This window comes from Ictalurus punctatus, chromosome 29, assembly GCF_001660625.3.
Source record: "Ictalurus punctatus breed USDA103 chromosome 29, Coco_2.0, whole genome shotgun sequence".
In the NCBI taxonomy this organism is placed as follows: domain Eukaryota; kingdom Metazoa; phylum Chordata; class Actinopteri; order Siluriformes; family Ictaluridae; genus Ictalurus; species Ictalurus punctatus.
In genome coordinates, this window is record NC_030444.2 from 8403563 (window position 1) to 8427456 (window position 23894).

Genomic DNA, 23894 nt, shown 5'->3' on the forward strand with positions numbered 1-23894 from the left:
AGAGAGATAAAAGAGGAATGCTTGAGGGAAGAAAAATATGACTGCATTGTAGCTGATGCACTTTTTGCTCTGGTGTGAACTGCATGTTTAAAATGATGTACGTGTCTCTATTACTGTGGGAAAGATTGCAAAAATGAAACCACGAAGGAAGGTAGATGGGGGGACAAGGAGTATTTTGGCACCTCACTGTGTCTCCATGGTGGCCAATGTTGCACTTCTTTTTTTTTTTTTTTTTTTTTTTTTTTTCTTCTTCTCCCTCCCCTTCATCTAAGCTCTTCTTTTCTCTCTGAATATTGGAAACCGCCAAGTAGGCAAACAAAGAAAAAAAGCCATGTTTGTAGAGCTAAACACACTCACACGATATCTTACGACTAAATTCTCAATGTCTACTCAGTTTTAAATTCTTTTTAGTCAGTACTGTCAATGTTCATATAGTATTAATATTATTAATATTAATATAGCATTAATATTCAATACAGTAGATAAATACAGCAAAATGTTTTCTTTTCAGGGGTATTCTATCCAATTCAGCTGCACGAACCATAGGAAGTGTATCAGCTCAATAGATGCATAAAAGCACCTAAGCACACTTTGTATTTAAGTCTATAAATAATGCAGATTTTAACCTTTATCAGTCTGGCATCCACCTATCTATCTTTCTTTGTCTCTCTGACTGACACACACATACCCAGAATGCATGCTACAAATCTCAGGATCACACACTTATTGTGAATCTCCTCACATTAACAGTCCCCTGTGACATTCTAAACTGAATTTACTTTGCAGTAAAGGCATTTGTAGCATGCCTCACCTCTCAACACTGAACTGTCTCGTCTAACACATATCTATAATACAAGGCACTCAGGGTCTGTTCCATTTGTTCTTTTGAATCTCTAGAGATGTAAGTGAATATGAATAGATTATTAACAAATAACAGGTAGTGTATTCTAAACAGAAACAAATAGGAGGTGCGGTTTTATTTTATTTATTTATTTTCTTTCAACTGAGCAGTGAGATATGAAGCTCATGTGACAAATAAATTAATTTGTTTAACACAAACATGAGGTGCTGCAAGACGTATTTAACAGCATTACAGCAGTTGCACAGTAATGGCTCAGTCAGGATTGCAATGGTTTAAATTAGACTATTAATTTGTTTAATTTAGAAACTAGAAAATTTCATTTGTTAAATATTTCAGACACATCTCTACCAATTATGATGTTGAGTGATGAGAGCCAGAATTCACAGACCATACTAGCATTCTACCTCTATATTGGGATCAGTATAGTACAAATAAACTTCATGAATTCAACCCTGTTGTTGGCAGAAGAAGTTTCTACTTGGATAACCACTGGGACAATATCATCCACACCTGTTGCCGAATAGGCCACACCAGGTGGTTGTGTGAATAGGAACCAATGTAAAGCGCTTTGTAGGTTAAATAAGTGCTATATAGGTGACCAAAATAAACATAATACAGAGATGATCATTTTGGGGACAAAGGTTAGATTGACACTATGATTCTGTGAGACTTCAATAAGCAGTGACCGAGCATTAGAAATATTTTGTCACTCACACAGGCTGTTGCCTCCTTCTTCTTTGACTTACAGCTCGTCTGATAATGTCACAGCATGGCATACCCAAGTGTCTCATAACAGAAGACCTAAAAATACTTGCTTAATAACCCCTAAATATGTCCCATACTGCAACCCTAAACGACACCAACATGAGCAGGCAACAGCAGAAAGTTCAGTCTTAAATATCCGGTTCAGTTGTAGCAACAAAAAGAGAAAATGGGAAACGTGTGCTGAAGGTCATTGTACTATGATGTGTGTTGGGGTTGGGGATGAGTGCTAGAGAGAGACAGAGACACCGTATTCATATAAAATTTGCAGTCCAGTTAAATAAAATGTCTTTGTCTGGATATGTAACGAAGATGACTGAATGGTGATAACTAGGGCTGGGCAATAGAGCTGCAACAACTAATCGATAAAATTGATAATAATCAATTATGAAAATCGTTGTCAACGAATCTCATTATCGATTAGTTGGTCTGTGCGGCACGGGGTACATTTAGTCATTATTTTACTTCTGTTCAGAAAACACGCTTCGGAGAGTAAATACTAGTTTATACCAAGTTGTGTCCCAAATGACGTACTATACACTTACACTGTGCACGGAGTACTCTATCATCTAGTGTGTGGATTTTAGAAAGGTAATATCATCTCAAATGAAGAAACCATGACTCTAACCAGGATAAAGCATTTACTGAGGATGAACAAATAAATGCAGACAATGTACCTGTACATTCTCATGCTAACAAACATGGTTTTTCTTTTTTTCCCCAAGCTTTGTATCTACAGAGACACATTGGTTCGAATTCCCGAAGCAAGGGAGATTTGTCTTTAAACATTCAGTTTTCGTCATAAACTTCCAACCCATCGCTGTAGCTTACTCTGTAGCAAATCTCTTTACATAAGTGCATTAGTGATGGGAAGATCGGTTCATTTTACAGACTCGGATCTTTGAATCTTGTCCAGCAAAATGAACAAATCTTTATTGAAGTCATTTTGTTCATTTGAGCAGAATTGATTGAAAAATGTTACGTTTTCAATAGCCAGCGTGCATATGTGCATCCAACACAAAATGATCAAATCACTCTCTGAGACAACGCATTATTCCAGAGTCATATAAAAGATTCATTCAAAATTAACGAATCATTCACAAACAACCCATCACTAAAGTGCATTTGATTGGCTGAACCAAGGCTCTGCTACAGAGTCTGAGTTGGTTCATGTTTAAAAAACAAAAAAAACAAAACCTGTAGTTGCTGAACTACGCTACTTCGATCAGCTCTGCTACACTATTTTTTGAGTGCATGGTTCAGCCTGGTGAAATATTTGCTGGGTCTGCGCTCTACCAGTTGATTACCCCTGCTTTAGAGCTTATCGCACATTTGTACTGTACACATGCGTCAATGTTTGTCTGGTTAGTGGTAGTTAATGTATCAGTGGACGAGGGACCTCTTGTATAAGTCACAATGACCACAGGCAAGAAATTTATTTCTAAATGGGACAACACAATCAAATGGGACCGTGTATTGAAATAAAGCACACGGCTAAAGATCATGTATGTATTTATGAGCTTAGTTGAGTGTTATTTAATTTCATGTTGTCAAATTAGTAGTCAGTAGTATTGGCTTAACGTGTTGATTCCTGTAAACTGCTGATTAGTTAGCTGTAGTTGATACTGTGCATAGGCTCAAGTATATGCACAAGTCACAAATAGCTGTTCAAAGCAGTGTGACCTTTATCTTGTAGTGGTTGATGGGATTGCTCCTTAGCGTTTACTATGTTTCTCTATTGCTAATCAGCGTGGATACTGTGTTTTATGTGGTAAGATCGGACGGGTGGTTCTGCCTCAGCATCTGGCATGTGGTTCAGGAAGCTGCACAGGGAGACTCTTTGGCTACGATGAGACCCACCACTGGGATGTGATCTCATATATTTTCACTTCTACAACATACCACTGTGAATGGAACAAAATATTTTTGACGACCCTTGATAACAAATCACAGTTAAAATACAATGAAGGAGTTCCCTGATTGACAGGAAGCTTCAAGTTTTTCCCCATTCTTTTTTTCTTACGCACAAGTTCAGAATTATTGTACAAACCAGTGGATGGAGCAGCCATATTCTCACTCTTGTTTCCTCTCACCACACTCCTGCAGTGTGTGACCTTCTTCTCTTAGGAACATTGCTCTGATAAGTTCCTGGCTGACTAGCTCTCTTGATTTAATGTCTTTTGTGCCCTTCTCCTTGGTACAGTTGCTACAGAAACCTACAGAAATCTACAAACAGATCTCGGATTACTGTTAATCACTGCTACTTGGCTACCTTATAGCACACGTAAGACAGTGACACCTCAGTGATTAAGGTTCTGTGCTAGTGATCATGTATATTTTATTATATTATAGTATATATTATAGTGTTCTAAATTAGGGCACACTATTTATTTATTTATTTGAAACCTTGCCAGAAAAGTTCACAGGGCAGGCATTAAGTGTGTGCATTGCTACATAATACATTTACATAGTAACCGCCTGGTCAGAGTTGCGGTGGCTTAAATTAGATTTGTTTGTTTAGATTTTGTCAAATAGAACCAATTAAATACATTAGAACATATCAAACGCAGGTACAAACAAAACATTAACTACTCGAGTGGGAGTACAAAAACAGCTTCACGCAGATCTCCTGGTTAAGTCCAATTTCATCAATAAGATGAGTCATCGGGAACTGTCAGAGCTAGAATTCAGAAAGTGCTGCCAGTTCTACCCCTGGGTTTTTTTTTTTCCCAGCAAAGGGTCCCCCCCACCCTGTTTTTCAATGTTTCTATGGCAAAGTGTAAGGGTTCATTGACACTGTTGCCATTACGCTATACTGCATTTGCATCAGAAATTCATATACTGTAGGAAATCAATACATCAACCAAAGTCAATTCTCCACACCAAAACAATACTCTGGCCAAAAATCAATTTAAAAGTAGATCAAAATGGGGGGAAAACAAACAGTAAGTGCTAAATTAATTCAGTTCAATTTTATAATTTTTTATATATATATTTTTTTAGCACTTTTAGGAAAATTCCGGAAATTCGAGAGAAATTCCATTGGCCTGGCCCGTCTTGTGGGTTTTTAAATTTTTTATTTATTTTTTAACCCCCCTGTGATGTAGCCAACTGGCTGCCAAATCCTGCAGTTCTTGGAAATTCTGTTTGGTCCATAAAGTCAAATGAGATTGGGTAATAAATAATGAACACTCTAAACTTGCAGCGTGTTTGGTCAGTGTGATTGGTCAACATTTGCATCCTGTCTGTCTGGCATCTGTAAATAAAAGCTATGTGAAACAAAGCAATAGAGATGCACTGTAGAATGGCCAAGAAGCGTTCAGGTTGAGTAGAGAGGGAAAGGGCACGAGGAAAAAAATCCTCCAAGAGGATGCGGCAAAATGCAACGTTAACAAAATAACAGCTGAACATATTCTTGCTACAATTCATTCTGAAAGTCAGTCGATATTTTTTTTCAAAATCGTCTGTAGGAAACCTCATAAAAATGAAGACCTTTCATAAATAATAAGTGCTGTCACAGCCCCATTACAGTCTAAATCTAGCAGCTATAAACTGAAACATTGAGTACATTTACATGGACAACAATAATCCGATATTAAGACGATACTCTGATTAAGAAACTACCATGTAAACAGCGATTATTGATTGCCTTAATCGCACTATTATCGTCGTGTGGGAGTTTTCACCACATTTTGTGACAGGACACGTACACACACAGCAGTGCTCAACCATTTTACAGCAAACGAGAGCACGGCTGCGGCCCAAACCGCGTACTTACCTACTGTATAGTAGGTGAAATACACGTATCTCAACTAATATATAGTAGGTAAGTACACGGTTTGGGACGCAGCCCACGGCTTCAAGCAGCCATCTATTTGCACGTACAGCATGACAAATAATTAAGTGCACTTGAAGCTTACACTGAAAACTGTATACGGTACCATAACGAAGACCAACTATATGTTGATACATGAAATTCTGGAGGGAACATCGGACGGCATGACGTGGGGACGTAATGACGTGTGCCAGTAATCGATCTATGTTCTATAACATGTAAAACCTGAACATGAAAGGAGTATTCTAAAAGCGACTCATGTAAACACCTTAATCACAGTATTGTCTTATTCAGAATAAGGTCAATAATTAGATTACTGCTGTCCATGTAAACGTAGTCACTGATAGTCAGAGACTAGTTAGCGAGTTAGCAGTTACCTAGCTATTACAGAAGGCAGGCCTACACTTATCAGCCAAGAACAGGGAGTGAAATTACAGGTACAGGGCAGAGCGAGAGGGGGGAAGCAAGGCACAAGGGGCAATCTCAATATTTTAATATTAATATAGTAATCTGTAGAAATGCATAATTTGGTTTAGTATATAAGCTAAATATAAGCTTCAATATAATATAAATAGTATATTAGTGTATAAGCTTAAGAGCTTATACACGTCATGGCTTCTGTAAACTGCAGTACTGAAGTTATGGGTTAGATAGAACAGTAGTGCTGAGTAAAAGTAAAAAGTAATGCAGCTTATGCTTTTCTTTTGAGATTCACTCAGAAACCAGATTATTAGGAACCCCATTCCAAAACTAGGTAAACTGTGTGTTCTGAGATGCTTTTCTGTTCACAGCTGTTATTTGAGTTACTGTTGCCTTTCTGTCAGTTTGAGCCAGTCTTACAAACTCTTCTGACCTTTCACCTCATCAATGGTCTTTCAAACCATTCTGTGTAAAATCTAGAGACTGTTATCTGTGAAAATCCTGAGAGATCAGCAGTTTACGAAATACGCAAACTATCCTGTCTGTTATCAACAATCATTATATGGTCAAATTCACTTGGATAACTTTTTCCCCAGTTCTAATGTTTGGTCTAAACCTTAATTGAAGCTTTTGACCCATGCCTGCATGATTTTATTTTTTGAGCTACTGCCTTATTAAACGAATAAGCAGATGTAGAGAGGGTTTCCAATAAATTGGTCAGTGAATGTATGCTGCAGTAGGTGGTCAGTGGTCTCAAAATTTGTTGTGGGTATATGGAGTGGCCTGGATGGATGTAAAACTCCCAGCCTAAATTTTTGTCCCGTCTGGCCCTGGTGGATGGAGATAGTGGGATTATAAATCATTAATCTAACCTAATGAACCGAAGTCAAAGTCACAATGCGTTTCAGACAGATTTCTCACCAATTTGCTTGTGTTGGATGATTTCTGAAACATGTTTAAGCCGTGTATCTGCCGCTTAAAGCTCCTGTGATGTGCAAATTGATTAGTCTGTAGGCTTAAAATGGCATCTTTGTTTGCCTATTCAAATGCAGCATTGAAAATAACTAATGTTCTAGACTGAATGTTCGATCGCTGTTGTATTGCGAAAGCATGCAATGTTTGCCTTTGGCTTCTGTACCTAGCACACAGGTTCTGTAGCCAAGAGTTTCTGATTTTCACAACATCCTCCAATAATATGTGTGATATCTGTGATGAATATCTTATGCATTAAATCTCCTTATGAAAGATATTTCAAACCTAGCTGTCTATCATCTAAGTGTGAACGTCTTGCTATTTCTTCCAGAAAAGGTGGTGAGGAATGTACAGACATGTTTTTCTGTGCTTTTCTCCAAGTCTTTCTGTTTGAAGGTGTAATGAAAGTAAATTATCGGCTTCATAGATTTTGTAAGGGTGCTATATTTCTCTGGTTTTACTACTGAAAGATTATTTGCAACTTATAGTATTTTTATGTAAATAGTAGTTCTGTTATTAAAACATGTCCAACATGAGGACATACTCAAATGAGGAAGAGAACTAAACATAATAAGCGGGGGCCGGGGTGGGGTGTGGGGCACGGGGTGTGTGCCAGAAAGTGTGCCAGCTGAGTTGTTTGTCGTTTTTCAGCTAGGCTAGAGTGTGCGTGTGCGTGTGTGTGTGTGTGTGTGTGTGTGTGTGTGTGTGTGTGTGTGTGTGACTGTTGCTTATTTTTCTCAGTGAGCAGCTGAATGTAACCTGTTCTTGTTCCATTTGGACAGTGCCAACTGTCACCCTGTTACAAGACACTCAATCATGCGGCCTTCACCTCACAGCCGTGGAGTGTGTGTGTGTGTGTGTGTGTGTGTGTGTGTGTGTGTGTGTGTGTGTGTGTGTGTGTGAGAATAAGTAAATGCAGGGTGCTATAGTGTCATAGACTAATATTGGCTCCCTTGGTAAATATGAGCAAAGAAGTCTGAAAAATTGTCTTTATAGCTGTGATGTGCGGCAAAAGGTTGTTGAGTTTCACAAATTTGGAAGTTGCTGTAAGAAAACAGCACAAGCAAAATGCCCATTTCCACCATCAGGGCAATAATTAAGAAGTTCCAGTCAACTGGAAATGTTATGAACCAATCTGGAATTGGACGTGTGTCTATATCGTCTCAACAGACTGTGAAGAGGACAGTTCGAGTGGCCAAAAAATCTCCAAGGATCACAGCTGGAGAACTGCAGAAGTCAGTTGTGTCTTGGGGTCAGACAGTCTCCAAAACTACAATCCGACCCCGACAATCCGTTTTTTTTAAGGGTTTCAAGAAAATAGCTTCTACTCTCATCCAACAACAAACTCGAGCGTCTTCAGTTTGCCAGACACTACTGGAACTTCAAATGGGATCGGGTTCTATGGTCAGATGAATCCAAAATAGAGCTTTTTGGCAATAAATACCAGAGGTGGTTTTGGAGCACACAGAGAGGTAGCCAGATGGAAAAGTACCTCATGCCCACAGTTAAATATGGTGGAGGCTCTTTAATGTTTTGGGCCCGTTTTCCTGCCAGAGGACATGGATATTTTTTTAGGATACATGGCTTCGTGGACTCTATCAAATATCAACAGATATTAAATGAAAACCTGACTGCCTCTGCCAGAAAGCTTAAAATGGGCCGTGGTTGGATCTTCCGGCAGGTCAATGATCCAAAACATGCATCAAAATCAAAATCTTGGCTAAGGGTGGTAGCACAAAGTATTGACTAAAAGGGTGCAAATAATTGTTGCACACTAATATTTAACAAAGTTTTTTTTTTTGATAAACCTGTGTTGTGTTTGCAGTTGTTTGATATCCATGAGAGCAGAGTATTTTTGTGATTAAAAAAAAAAATAACAAAAGATTAAAAGGTTAAACAATAGACAATTTTTCACAGACTACTTTGCTCATATTTACCAAGGGTGCCAATATTATTGGAGGGCACTGTATGTGGGCTGTTTTTCAAACCGGTCACATACCCACAACATGTTCTCACGTTCAACATTTTAGTTCTGCATTAAAATAAAAGAATACTTAATATACACAGGAAATGCTTCTCACCTCCAGTTGACACCCCTTATAAAACTTATACTAAGAAATGACTAAAACTTGTATTCAAATTCATCTCTATAAATGTAATATTTCAATGTAAGTCTATGGCCGGTGTCATGTCAGTGCATCAAAACTAAATTAAACTAAGGACTAATGAGCTTGAGGGTAAAATGAGTGAATGTGAGGGAAAAACTACTGAATGTGAGAATAAATCTAGTGAATGCAAGAGTAAAACTAGTGACTGAGAGGAACAGCCAGTCAGACTGAGCCCAAGAGTAAACTACTAAATGTGTAAGTTAATCTAGGAAATATGAGAGAAAAACAAATGAATGTGAGGGTACAACTACTGAATGTCAGAGTAAAACTAGGGAATGTGACGGTGAAACTATAGAGTCTGAAAATAAACTATTGATTGAGTAAAACTGCTGAATGTGAGGATAAAATTACTGAAAGTGATGGTAAATTTACTGAACGTGAGCGAAACTAGGGAATGTGAGAAAAACTACTGAATATGAATGATAAACCTAGTTTGTATGAGCAGAACTACTGAATGCAAAAATAAAACTACTGAATGTGAGAGTAAATCTGATTAATTTGATGGGGAGTAACTATAACTGCAGGTGAGACCATTTTGATTGTGTTAAAGTATCCTGTGTATGTGTGTGTGTGTGTGTGTGTGTGTGTGTGTGTGTGTGTGTGTTCTATTTCAGGACCTGCAGCAGTCGCGAGTTGTTTTGTTAGCATGCTGTGCTAGTTGTGTCTGGCTGCGTGTCGTCTGCATTGATTTGTCCTTTATCATGTAGAGAGCTGTCAATTTCTTTATATACACATCAAATGGTGCAGTGCAGGGAACCACCCTTTTTTTTCTTTTTTTTTCCCTTTCCCTTTCCCTTTTTATTTATTTATTTATTTATTTTTTAATAGAACTTGGACCTGTATGACTAAATTGCGTTCCTTTTGTTTCTCTCTGCAGTGACAGACGCTTCCTTCTGTTCAGTTTAACTGATATTACGCGCTCTCAAAGACACTGTCTCAGACATGGACAGAGAGGGATAGACTGAGAAAGATTATGAAAAGAGATTGTAGATATGTAAAGGATTAGGTATAATGCCGCTGCTTTATTGTTAGTGTGTGAAATGTTTTCAGGACTGTTACAAGCCTTTACATCTCTGCCTGCACAGACATGTACATACACGTGTTCCTCTGGCTCTGACTGCTCTGACAGTGACCAGTAGGACACTGTGGTCAGTAGTCATACATCTGCCTCTACACTATGCTGACATTTTGATCAAGCAACAACAGATGGTGTTTCAAAACAGGCCTGAGGTAATGTGAGATGCTGCTATACAGCATTTCCTAACAGTCCTGAGGAACTTTTAATAATAATAATGTACAAGTATAGCTGCATTTGGTGATTAAGGGCTCAAAGAATAGGCTGTGATGATATGGATGTTCTGATTTAATTGTATTGTGTGATGTATGGTTTAATTTTTTTCCCCCCTATATTGGTTCATCCTTTAATTATAGCATCACCTAGTGGTGGATCAACACAACACTTCTTTGTGATCTGTAGGATGTGGACTTAAATGCAACCACCAAGTCTGGTGTCAGTATGCCAAAGAATTGCTGAGAAACGGGCTTTCTTGCATAGTGTCTTTGCCTTCAACTGCATTTGTACATTACTGGCAGTTGGGCCCCATCGCAAGACCATATTTGTTCATGGAGTAGTTGAAAGGCTCTTTTGGTTACAATTTAAGATGGCAAACATTCCAGTATGGTGTACCTTGAAATGATCACAGTTTATTTGACATGAAGCTAAGGAGTCATTTTGTGATGTTGATAATGGAACAAATCATTCAAGTTGTAGGGAAAAATGTTGGGTAGCATTACAACAATGTTTTAGAGACCCTTTTAATTATGTAATAAATTGCATGGACCCTCTCCGAACAAATTTTAGGCTTGTTATTAAAACATGTACAATATTAGTTTGGCTATTAATTGGAGCTATAGAGCTTTTTATTCCTGAATTTTCCACTAATAGAGAATGCTGTAGGCCCATTATTACATTATTTATAGGCCTTTTTTTAAAATATAAAAACCCATTCAATGCAAATTGTATAATAACTAATAGCTTTTGGAGCTCAATAATAAATACAACAGCTTTGTAAATAGTGGGGCGTGCTTCCTAACACTGTAACAAAATATATTAAAAAAAACAACCCCAAAGAACTATTGTGCTAGAGGTTCTTAGGGGCACACCCTAAAACAGCTGAGAAGATTTGGGGGACCATGCGTAATTAGTGTGCCTAAGGAAAAACATGCTATACTGTAGCACTGTGGCAAAAATAGCAGCTTTAACTAATCTCTGGTTTGAATCTGATAAAGAGCCTCATGCTAATTTTTTTGTTTGTTTGTTATTCAATGTCCACCTAAGTTTTTTAAGGTCACTGTAATGTAGACTGATCTGATCCATCTGGTTGCCACTGCCTTTTGAAATTCAGTGATATTTTCTCATTCTCAGAACTATTCTATAGAGTGGAGTATTATGACATTTGTCACCATTGAGACAGTGAACTGTGTTGCAAGGATCATTTTCCTGCCGCATTGGCAACGGTTTTACAGCTCATATGGGAAATCACATCGTCAGAATAATCTGTATGCAGCAGATGTACATGTACAAAGCCTTTTTTTTGCGTGCGTTCTGTTTAGACATAAAGCTTCAGAGCAGAAAGGAAGAGTGGAAGGTCAGAGAGAGCGAGAGATACTGTGGTAATCGGTACCATTTGTGCTGCTGAGATAGAGAGGCTCCCTGAGGCAATCACCATTGCAACACACACACACTTTACCAATGCCATGTCAGGCCGTTTGTGTGATGCTCTTTACTCTTCCGATCAGAACATGTCTGCTTATTTTATGGTTAAGCTGCCATCAGCCTGCTTGGAAAGGTCACAGATGATACACCAGAATATTTTATTAAGTAAAAAAAAATATTGAGGATTCTGATTAAGGTTGCATAATGCCATGACTGCTGTCCTCATTTCTCTAGGCTCTCTCTGGTTGAATGCTTATTAATTCTCCCCCTAAAATCTAATTAAAAAAAAAAAATTAAGCTGATTCAATACCAATGAATTATGAAAGTTCCTATGAGCATTGAGGAATCAGACCGTGTGGCATGTTTTTGTATCTTGGTGGGGACCAAATGTCCCCTCACAAGAGTTTTGAGTGTGGTGTTAATAAATGCTTTTCTTCTTTTTTTTAATAGGACAGAGAAAGGACTTATAATGACGACTGAAATGCAAGAGATTGCGATCATGGAGGACAAGCCTTTACTTACGGGTCAAACAGACAGCGTGAAGGTCATTGATATAAAGACACACACAAAAATAATGATAATGCTGACTTTCATTCACTAAATCACCACAAAGATGAATGTTTAATGAAGGTTGTACACCCAGGTTGTATAATTAAATATTTTGGAATGATAATTTCTACATATTTACGCCTTCCACTTTCTTTCTTTCTTTCTCTCTTTCTGTCTTTATTTATTTATTTCAGCTAGGAGTTAATATAAGCTTTTTAAAATGTATATAAAATTTTTAGATTTTGATATTACAGCGGATATTTCCATAGGTGCTTTTGTTCTGCGTCAACTCTAGTCATGTGGTGGATTTCACAGGCTCAAATGATCATATTAACACCAAGTGTGGCGTCAAGAGCTCAGCTTCCATATAAGGCTCTTCCTGTGCTTTATGTGCAGTGAGAATTATATGGGTTGCTGATGGAGCCACCTACTGGTAACTTGAAACACTGAACGACTCAGTAGATATGTAGTGCAGAATTACTGCAGCAGTCTTAATAATAAAATAAAAAGAACACAGCTGTGCATTGTGATATACATATGCAAAGAGTAAGATCTGATTGCAGTAATTTTTATGCAGTATTTTAATGTTGCACAGCTGTGAGCCCTGATTTGAAAAGCCTTTGCATTAGCACATATACAGTAGTGTAAACAGAATGCATAAACACAAATGCACAGAGAATTAAGTGTTTAATTTAACCTGTGTCACATTCACAACAGATGCTCCTGTTCGACCCGCTAGACTTTGTATTATCTATCTATCTCCACTATCTTTATTCAGATTATGTACTACTGTTTTTCAACCATCTTCCATCTAGTGTATTTTCTTGTCATTAACCATAAATACTGACATAATTACAGGCTGTTATTCACAATGTGAAAGTTTTGCAGGTCTCTCTCAAGGGAGAAAGGATGAATAATGATCAATTCTGGCATGATAAAAGAAAAAAAGTTGATAAGAGAATATTTAAAGACTAATGGACAGAGACGTATGTGTTTATTCTCTCCATATTACAGTCAGAACAGATGTGTCTAATCTGTTCAGAGCCCGAGGCACTAGTCAAAAGTAATAATGTGAAGCTCCACTAGCTGTAAACTAATCATTAATGGTTAAAGTTAGATATCTGGACCATTGTAAACAAGAAACTTTATATAGAATAACCTTTACAAATTTTTGTTGAATACCCTTGCTCTAAAGAGCATATGGTAGAAATAGTGCAGTAGTGTAATTGTATTTATGATGACCTGGTTATAAAATATTATAGATGTCTAAATTATTACAGGTTTTCAGGTAGCTGTTTTATAGAACACTTGATAAACTTTAGTGTTCCTCTGTTTCTGTGTAGGAGGCTGAGATCGCAGCCAGACTGTTGTTGGACCGGGGTCAGGTAAGAAACTGATATGAGCCTATTCATAGAGATATTGATAGGATAACAGGATAATTACAGTACACAATTAACTTGTACTGCACGTACTTAATATTGCCGTGTGTGTTGTGTTTTTTTTTTTTTTTTAATTATTTTTTTTATTTACATAAAAAAAATTTTTTTTTATAGGAGTACAATATTGAGACCCCACATGGTTTGCTGCATGTGACGCTGCACGGCACAGGAAGCACCCGCCGGCCAGCTATACTGACCTTTCATGATGTGGGAATGGACAGTGAGTCTCTCTCTCTCTCTCTCTCTCTCTCTCTCTCTCTCTCTCTCTCTGTCTGTCAGCCTCTCGATTATGGCCCTGTGTTTTAAGTTAGTGAGGAGCAAAATCATGATTGTGTGGTATATTTTGACACATTTGGCTATTGTTAAACAAATTACTAAGAATAAAGCAATGCAAATCAAGACTCATATACTGAAATCTTGCATCTACTTATGACATATGGGACATCTCCATATTGCATAAAAATGTATATTTGTAGAGTGGTACAGGGGGAAACTGTTCTAAACTGCACCTAGGGGAGAATGTGTGCATGCATGGTGCCTTGCGATGGACTGACATGCCATCCAAGGTGTAATCCTGCTTTGCGTCAAGTGTTCTGGATAGGCTTCAGTTCCACCATAACCCTGACCAGGACAAATAATAACAAAAAATAATCATAATCAAAATCATAATATGAATGAATTTCACAGAATGGACACAGGAACAGAGGTAGAGAACTGCTGAACATTTATAAAGCTGTAACCTGTAGGTATGTTTAGTCTATCTCGCTCTGTTTTTCTTTTAGGTAAGAGCTGCTTCTCCTCTCTCTTCAAGTTTGAGGAGATGCAGGAGATTGTGAAGAACTTCACTGTGGTTCATGTAGATGCCCCAGGACAAGAGGAGGGAGCTGCGCCCTTTCCTGCTGGGTAGACTGGGTGTGGGTGTTGGTGTGTGTTAGGGGTTGCATTGACAAGTCAACTAATATATTCACTAAAACAGTGTGGCAGCCTGTAAAGAAAGCAGTTTGGAATGTACTAGTCTGAATATGTCAGATTAAATTAAGCCAATTCTTCAGTTAGCTGCACATTGTTTAGGACTATACTGGGAAAAGTGTTTTCTCATTTTCTTTTGCTTTAATGGAACCTTGGCACTTTCATATCACTTTAATGGTTAAGTGTATAAACTCTCACGCCCACCTGCTCGCCAAGGAATTTTGACCAATCCCACCCATTCCCCCAGTTAGTTTTGTTGTCCTCGATTAAAATAAAATAAAAATTTGTGTACAAAAGCTACAGTAAACGCCGTTGTGACCAGCACTGCATGGGACTCATTTTTGGATGCTACCGAGGCCAAGGTAGCCCACATGGCGTGTCATTATCAGCCGTTGCTGTAGATGAGCTATAAGGAGGGTTCTGTTGATGTGTTGATGCACATGAGCTTCCATGCTGCGAGCTCTCAGTTCCAGAATCAAGGATTTCATGTGGCTAGGTCGGCCACATGAGTAGATTTAAATGCAATTATTGGTTGCCTAGTAAAAATGAGTAGTCATGCAACTCTGCCGTGTGTGTGTGTCATAAGGGGTGCTTTGTGACCTCGTTATTCAGTATACACTGACAAAGCATAACTTGTGGCTGTTTCAGAATTACTTACTATAATATACCACTATTACCAGTATACCATCACCCTCCTAATGACAATCAGTGCATATTTTATTCTTCCTAGGTATCATTATGTCTCCATGGATCAACTTGCAGAAATGATCCCATCAGTCACACAGTTCTTCAAGTAAGTTGATCAGTCAAAAACAAAATTCTGCAACACGCATGTGCGTGCACACAAATTTAGCTGCCATGACAAGTAGTCAGCTGAGCATGGTGAAATATGGCTTTATGAAGCCTCCAAGTCACATAGCCTCCAAGTCACAAAGTTATTTGCTTTGCAGATTATTTACTTTTTTAATTTGCTCTTATTTGTTTTGTTTTTTTTTTTGTATGTTTTTAGTCACACCTAATATTTTCTCTGCTTAAAAGGCAGAAGGATCAATCCAATAAGACCTTAACAACAGAACTTGCCCAGAAGGCATTTGAGATCAAATACAATTTTCTTCTTTAAACAGTGAAAAAGTGGATTATATACAGTGAGGGAAAAAAGTATTTGATCCCCTGCTCATTTTGTACGTTTGCCCACTGACAAAGAAATGATCCGTCTATAACTTTAATGGTAGATTTATTTGTTTTAATGGTAGATTTAACAGTGAGAGACAGAATAACAACAAAAAAATCCAGAAAAACGCACGTCAAAAATGTTATATATTGATTTGCATTTTAATGAGGGAAATAAGTATTTGACCCCTCTGCAAAACATGACTTAGTACTTGGTTTAAAAACCCTTGTTGGCAATCACAGAGGTCAGACGTTTCTTGTAGTTGGCCACCAGGTTTGCACACATCTCAGGAGGGATTTTGTCCCACTCCTCTTTGCAGATCTTCTCCAAATCATTAAGGTTTCGAGGCTGACGTTTGACAACTCGAACCTTCAGCTCTCTCCACAGATTTTCTATGGGATTTAGGTCTGGAGACTGCCTAGGTCACTCCGGGACCTTAATGTACTTCTTCTTGAGCAACTCCTTTGTTGCCTTGGCCGTGTGTTTTGGGTCATTGTCATGCTGGAATACCCATCCACGACCCATTTTCAATGCCCTGTCTGAGGGAAGGAGGTTTTCACCCAAGATTTGATGGTACATGGCCCCGTCCATCGTCCCTTTGATGCGGTGAAGTTGTCCTGTCCCCTTAGCAGAGAAACACCCCCAAAGCATAATGTTTCCACCTCCATGTTTGACTGTGGGGATGGTCTTCCAGGGGTCATAGGCAGCATTTCTCCTCCTCCAAACACGGCGAGTTGAGTTGATGCCAAAGAGCTCCATTTTGGTCTCATCTGACCACAACACTTTCACCCAGTTGTCCTCTGAATCATTCAGATGTTCATTGGCAAACTTCAGACGGGCATGTATATGTGCTTTCTTGAGCAGCGGACCTTGCGCGCGCTGCAGGATTTCAGTCCTTCACGGCGTAGTGTGTTACCAATTGTTTTCTTGGTGACTATGGTCCCAGCTGCCTTGAGATCATTGACAAGATCCTCCCGTGTAGTTCTGGGCTGATTCCTCACTGTTCTCATGATCAATGCAACTCCACGAGGTGAGATCTTGCATGGAGCCCCAGGCCGAGGAAGATCGACAGTTCTTTTGTGCTTCTTCCATTTGCGAATAATCGCACCAACTGTTGTCCCCTTCTCACCAAGCTGCTTGGCAATGGTCTTGTAGCCCATTCCAGACTTGTGTAGGTCTACAATCTTGTCAATGACATCCTTGGAGAGCTCTTTGGTCTTGGCCATGGTGGAGAGTTTGGAATCTGATTGATTGATTGCTTCTGTGGACAGGTGTCTTTTATACAGGTAACAAACTGATATTAGGAGCACTCCCTTTAAGAGTGTGCTCCTAATCTCAGCTCGTTACCTGTATAAAAGACACCTGGGAGCCAGAAATCTTTCTGATAGAGAGGGGGTCAAATACTTTTTTCCCTCATTAAAATGCAAATTAATTTATAAAATTTTTGACATGCGTTTCTCTGGATTTTTTTGTTGTTATTCTGTCTCTCACTGTTCAAATACAACTACCATTAAAATTATAGACTGATCATTTCTTTGTCAGTGGGCAAACGTACAAAATCAGCAGGGGATCAAATACTTTTTTCCCTCACTGTATGTAAGTAGGTCATTTTTAGATCCCTTTGCTGTCCAGGAAGAGCAATTTCAACTGTAATTCGCAAGCGTTCCCTTTTCAACCAGTCACATGGCATTCTGTTAAAACTTCAAATCTGAGTTGCTTTTTAGCTAAAGGGGGCCGACCTGAGCAGCTGTACTTTGGCTGGACCATAGCTAACTTCCAGGCCAGGCCACGTCAGCAGACATCTTAAGTAAAGAAACCTTCTATATCCTTGGATCTATCCATCCAAGGCCACCTCCTCCAGCTACCTAATTACAAATGACTGAAATGACTATACGTAGGCGAAGCATATAACTATAAATATTAGTAATTAAATAACTTTTTTTTTAAATTTCATATTAAGCTTGCTGCCAAGGATAAGTGTGCCTTAATTGAAAAGTCTACTGCTATTCCCCTCCTTCGTTGTAGCGCAGGTATAGCAATGCAGCCTTATGGGTTGCAATATGGTTATGATTTTACCTCCTTTACGTTTTTATTATTGCAAAACCGGAAAGTCTAGAGTTATATTTTTTCTCAACAGTGATTTTGTACCGTACATATTTTACTGGATTACTTCTATTTCTGTCTACTGGAACCAGCTGCCTTAAATACCGCATTCAGTATTGCTAACTAGTTTTCTATGTGTAGTTTCCGTACTGTGATTGGAATTGGAGTTGGAGCAGGGGCCTATGTCCTGTCGAAGTTCACAGTAAGTCTCTCTCTGTCTACCTATTATCCTCCTTACTTGTGTCCTTACTAGTAAGATTTTTGCATCCAGAAGTGAGCAAACTGGGGTCAAGACCTTCAATTACAGACGATGATAACAATATTGAGAAATCATGACGATAATTTCTAGAAAGCAAAAAATCACCATAAAAACAGTTTGCCCCTAAAAATTGTATTTCAGTATTTTAAACAATGTATCTATTTTAGTAACAGAGACATCACACAGTTTTACCATTATATTACAAATGTTCTCATGTTTTATATATTAAAAATATTATGTTTGTAGAGCAGGCGCTTGATGGCTTAGTGGTTAGCACGTTTGCCTCACACCTCCAGGGTTGGGGGTTCGATTTCCCGCCTCTACCTTGTGTGTGCAGACTTTGCATGTTCTCCCTGTGTTTCAGAGGTTTCCTCCAGGTACTCCGGTTTCCTCAAGACATGTGTTATAGGCTGATTGGCATCTCTAAATTGTCTGTAATATGTAAAGGCGTGTGTGTGTAATTGTGCTCTGCGATGAGTCGGCACCCCCGTCCAGGGTGTAACCTGCCTTGTGCCCCGGGTTCCCTGGGATAGGCTCCAGTCTCCCTGCTACCCTTTGTAGGATAAGTGGTACAGAAAAAGGATGGAGGTTGTTTTTATAACTAGATAGATAGATAGGCCATTAGAGGTCAGTTTAGTCGAAGAGCTCTCGTTATGATACAATGGTGTTGCACTCATGTATGCATTGTCTGGAGTTTATTTGAATATTCTCTCTCTCTCTCTCTCTCTCTCTCTCTCTCTCATAGCTTAAAAATCCAGACTCTGTGGAAGGTCTTGTTCTGATAAATATTGACCTGAACGCTCGCGGCTGGATGGACTGGGCCGCCCAAAAGGTGTGTTTTTTTCTTTTTCTCATACGATTGGTACAATAAAACTCTCTATTTGTATTTTTAATTTTTTTTTTTAGAGTGCTGGGAGAATTTCATTTATGTTCATTTTTCTTCTTTCTTCCTCTTTCTCTATTCTTTCATTCCAGCTCATCACATTGACTTCCTCACTTGCCGAGCAGATCCTAGGTCACCTCTTCAGTCAGGTGCGTGTGTGTGTGCGTTTTCTTATGGTTGTGTGTAATAATCTATCCAAACCCAGAACTGTTAAATCACGCTGTTTGTGTGACTGCATGTGTGTGCATGCAGGAAGAGAATTCGTCCAACACTGAGCTTGTTCAGGCACACAGGGAGAGGATCTCAACAGCCTCTAACCTGACAAACATTGACCTCTTCTGGAAGAGCTACAACAAGTACACTCTTTCTCAATCTCTAACTTTGTCTCTATTTCTCTATCTCTCAGTCTTAAAAGTCGTTTTTCTGTCTTTCAGTCGCAGGGATCTGAGCATTGACCGTAGCAACACACTCAAGTGAGTTGAACAAAATAAATAATTGAATAATATAATTCATATGGTTCAGCAAAAAATGCAAGTATTTGAAGTTTACCTGTCTTTTTGTCTTTCCCTCCCTCTTTTCAGATGTCCCGTCATGCTGGTGGTAGGGGACCAGGCACCATATGAAGACGCTGCAGTAAGTCCTCATACAATCAGGAACACTTTTTAAACAAGATAATATATCTTAGATTTGTACACTCTCGTATCTTGCTGCTTATGAATTTTACAGTCTGAAGATGCATGTTTTTATATTCAACCGTATATGTACATGTGGATATTCTGTCGTGTTTGTTTTAATTGAATTTTTTTTTTTCAACCTTCTCTGTCTACCACATATGTAGAGTGTATGTGATTATCACAGACAAGAATTTTTTTTAAAAAATAAGGAAAATATATAATTATATAATAATTTATAATTGAAGTCCAAGAACAGTCCATCAACATCTATACAAAACATGTACAGTATTTTTGTAAGGAGCGTTCATGTATTCTTCTGATTGCTTGCATTAATCTGTGGCTTCAACCTTCTAGGGATTCAGGCATGAATTTGTAGTTATGCATTACCTCTGTCAATGTACTCAATGTAGGTTAAAACCTTTTTTCCCCGTTTTTTTGCCAGTGCAAGTTTTACATGTAGTGATGCTTCCAAAGTTGAAAAAAAGCTTCAACTGAGTGATGTTAAAGTGCTTTTTATTTATTTATTCATTGATTTTAAAAATCTCCCGACAAGTCACATGTTTGAGAGCAAGAGAAACAAACATGAAACATATGGTGCCATTGACAAATTTGTTGTTAGTAAATGAAAATAAGGATCATCCACAACATGTTGAATTGGAAATATTTTGTTGCCTGTACTCCAGTGTTCCAATATAACTAGAAATAATAACTTGGCTATTTTTTGGGGGAAATTCCTCAGTAGGCAATGTGACTGTAGGTGCATATGATCAGGTTAGACAAACAGCTCGTCTTGTCTTGATTTTCTGCCTCCAGCGCGACCGTGAAGGCAAACAACCTTCTTATTCCCAGCGTTAAGCCATGTAATTTTTATTACTACTATTAATAGCAATATATGCTAAGACTATCAAGATAAAGTGCTTCGGCCAGCGCCTTTTCTGTGTTGTGAAAAAAACAACAAACAAACGTGCACACATACCAAGTGTGAGAGCGGCCTTAAGCTATTCAAATTAAAATCCATTGGAGTGCTTAGGTTGAATCGTGCAATAATATCCGAGATAACACCAACGATTATTTGTCATCTCAAAAATGTCTAGATTCAGAGTCACAGAGATTTTGTGTTTTGTCCATCAGGTGGAATGCAACAGCAAACTGGACCCAACTACAACCTCATTCCTGAAGGTGCCATTAATTTTGTATATGCTTTTTCTCCAAGAAACCTTAAGCATTTAATACTGATAAGCAATGTGCACTCTAGCAACCAAATTAATGCATTTCCTGCTTTGTGTTCACAAGAGTATAATATTAAATTGTTGTTTTCTCTGTGCTCTCTGCAGATGGCTGATGCTGGTGGGATGCCACAACTCACTCAAGTAAGTAATATTTTTTTAAATTAAACATCATTAAACTAATGAATCAGTAGCATTATAATGATTTGGTTACATCATTTTTGAATGTGTCTTTGCAGCCCAGCAAGCTGACTGAAGCATTCAAATACTTCATCCAGGGAATGGGATACAGTGAGTAGTTTACAATCAGAATGATGAGATTTGTCTGACTTGTAGTATTAGAAGAGGTGTATCATAGCTCTGCTGAATTCTCTATTCGGATTGGTCAGAAGGTGTTGATTAATTTTCTATAACAACAGCTCTAACCGTCCTGCTGGCTGTAATACAAATCACAGGTTTATATTAATGTGTTCCTTCTAATATTCTGTAATTTTTGTAGCAACAAATCTTTATATACTCGTATGACAAATGTTGCACATAATCCAAGTCTTATAATAAATTGATTTAAAAAAACATGTTGGTAATTAACAAAGAAAAACCCATTATCATTTATATGGTGAAGAATTTTTAAAGCTTTTTTTAAGCTAGACTTTATGGAAGGAATCTCCCGTGTCAAGCCTGTCTGCCATAGGAAGGTCCTTAGGACGGATGACTTTTCCAGTCACATGAAAACATGAGAAGCTGCTTTTTTTTTTTTTTTTTTTTTTTTTTTGCCGACATTGGTGAGGGAATGACAGTTTCTAGCTATTCTTTACTAAATGAAAAAATAATAATTATTGCAAACTGCTATGGAATAAGAGGAATAAAACACTTAACAGTGGCCTGCTTCTTGTTTGTTTATATTTTGGCTAATAAATCCAATTAGAATTCATTAGAAAATATTGAGCATGTGATCGGTGTGAGAGTGGGCATTATTGGTCAAACTTTCTGAGAGAATGTGGGATTCATCAAACTTTCTATGCGAGTGGTATTGGTAGCAGCAGTGGTAGGTGGGCTCTGGAACTGCCAGTCTGCTGTAATGAAAGCTGATTTCATCTCTCCATTAGCTTTCCTTTACTCTCTTGACTTTCTGGCACTAACTGAAACCTGGATATCTCCACAGAACTCTGCTACACCGGCTGCTCTGTCTTCTGCTTATGCTGTCTCTCACACTGGCAGAGGTGGTGGTACAGATCTACTGTTTTCTTGGAGATGGTGCTCCACACCTCTCTCCCTGTCTTGTCTCATCCTTCGAATTCCATGCAGTTACAGTTATCTCCCTGATCAACCTTCTAATCATCGTCATCTACCGCCCTCCTGGTCCCCATGGAGTCTTTCTTGAAGGAAAGGACATGCTCCTCAGTCTTTTCCCTACTGACAGCACCCCTCTTACAGTACTTGGAGATTTCAACCTCCCCTCTGATGAGCTTGAGTCCTCTTGCCTTATCCCTCTTCTGCATTCCTTCTCCTTGACATTCAGCAGCATTCCACCCACACACAGCTGCCTGCTCACTCATACCCATAGGGAGGAGATGTCCTGGACATTGAGGACATTTCCTTCAGCCGCCCCTCTCCAGCTACAGACAGCAATGCTACCCCACTCCATGCTTCTAATCATCACTTGGTATCCTTCACAATCACCCTCCCTACCCTACCTAAAACCAGCTATAAGTACTTCTCTCCTACTTCTCCAAAGCTCCATTTTATCTCTCCTTCCTCTATAGCTTCCTGCACCCTATCATCCCTTCTAGACCCCGACTCCTTTTCCTCCTTACCATTGGAGTTAGCCACAGACTCTTTCCTTTCCTCATCCATATACCTCCTCTGCTCTCTCTTCTAAACTCAGGAAGATTTCTTATCCTGTTCATTGGCTGTCAGATGTGTTATGTAGCCATCAGAGAGAACTAATAACAGCGAGAAAGTGGAAGAAATCACAACTCGAGGCAGATCTTGCCTCTTACCCCGCTCTCCTGTCCAAATTCTCATCTGAAGTTACTTCTGCTAAGACTGCCTTTTACAAGGAAAAGCTGAAAACTTCTGCACAAGTCCCTCACAAGCTCCACAACATCTTTTCTTCAATACACAGCCCACCAGCTCCTCCTGCACCATCCTTCCTGACTGCTGAAGACTGTCACCTTTTATGATGGGAAGATTGAAAAAATTTGCCAGACCTTCACTTCTACCCCAACTACTACACAACCCACTAAGGATTCCTTTTCTCCTTCACCGGCACATTTTTCTAATCTAGTGTCATCTTGTCCTGCAATCCTACCCTGCCCATTGGATCCAATCCCTTCCACAGTGCTCCAAACCATTTCACAAGACCTCCCCTTAATCACGACTATCATCAATGGCGCCATATCATCTGGGCATGTACCAACTGCATTCAAGAGAGCAAGGGTTATTCCCATCCTGAAGAAACCCACTCTGGATCCCTCTGACATCGGCAACTACCAACCAGTGTCGCTTCTCTCCTTTCTTTCTAAAATCCTCAAAATGCACTGTCTACAATCAACTGTCTCTCTATCTCTCACAGAACAACCTCCAAGATCCTAACCAGTCGGTCTTCAAAGCAGCATATTCCACAGAGACTGCCCTTTTGGCTGTCACTGAGAAGCTACATACTGCTAGATCAGTCAAATTGTCATCAGTCCTCATCCTCCTTGACCCTTCAGCAGCATTTCACACAGTAAACTACAAAACACTCTTGTCCACCCTCATGAGTCTTGGAATTCGTGGTGCAACATGGCAATGGTTTGCTTCCTACCTGGAAGGTCATTATACCAGGTGACGTGGAGGGATCCACATCTGTTCCCCAGAGACTCTCCACTGGTATCCCATAAGGCT

At 38.9% G+C, this 23894-nt stretch overlaps 1 protein-coding gene across 2 annotated transcripts in view; it reads left to right on the plus strand.

Moving 5' to 3' along the window:
* The window catches only part of ndrg2 (NDRG family member 2), a 45041-nt gene that overhangs the window by 14850 nt on the left and 6297 nt on the right, over positions 1–23894 (plus strand). For both annotated transcript variants that reach the window (XM_053677311.1, NM_001200560.1), the window contains 14 exon segments: positions 12186–12279; positions 13628–13669; positions 13838–13943; positions 14506–14626; positions 15423–15485; positions 18108–18168; positions 18971–19057; positions 19201–19257; positions 19361–19464; positions 19543–19581; positions 19690–19741; positions 20914–20961; positions 21117–21152; positions 21248–21299. In XM_053677311.1, the coding sequence (XP_053533286.1) occupies positions 12205–12279; positions 13628–13669; positions 13838–13943; positions 14506–14626; positions 15423–15485; positions 18108–18168; positions 18971–19057; positions 19201–19257; positions 19361–19464; positions 19543–19581; positions 19690–19741; positions 20914–20961; positions 21117–21152; positions 21248–21299 (943 nt within the window). In that variant the 5' untranslated portion in view covers positions 12186–12204.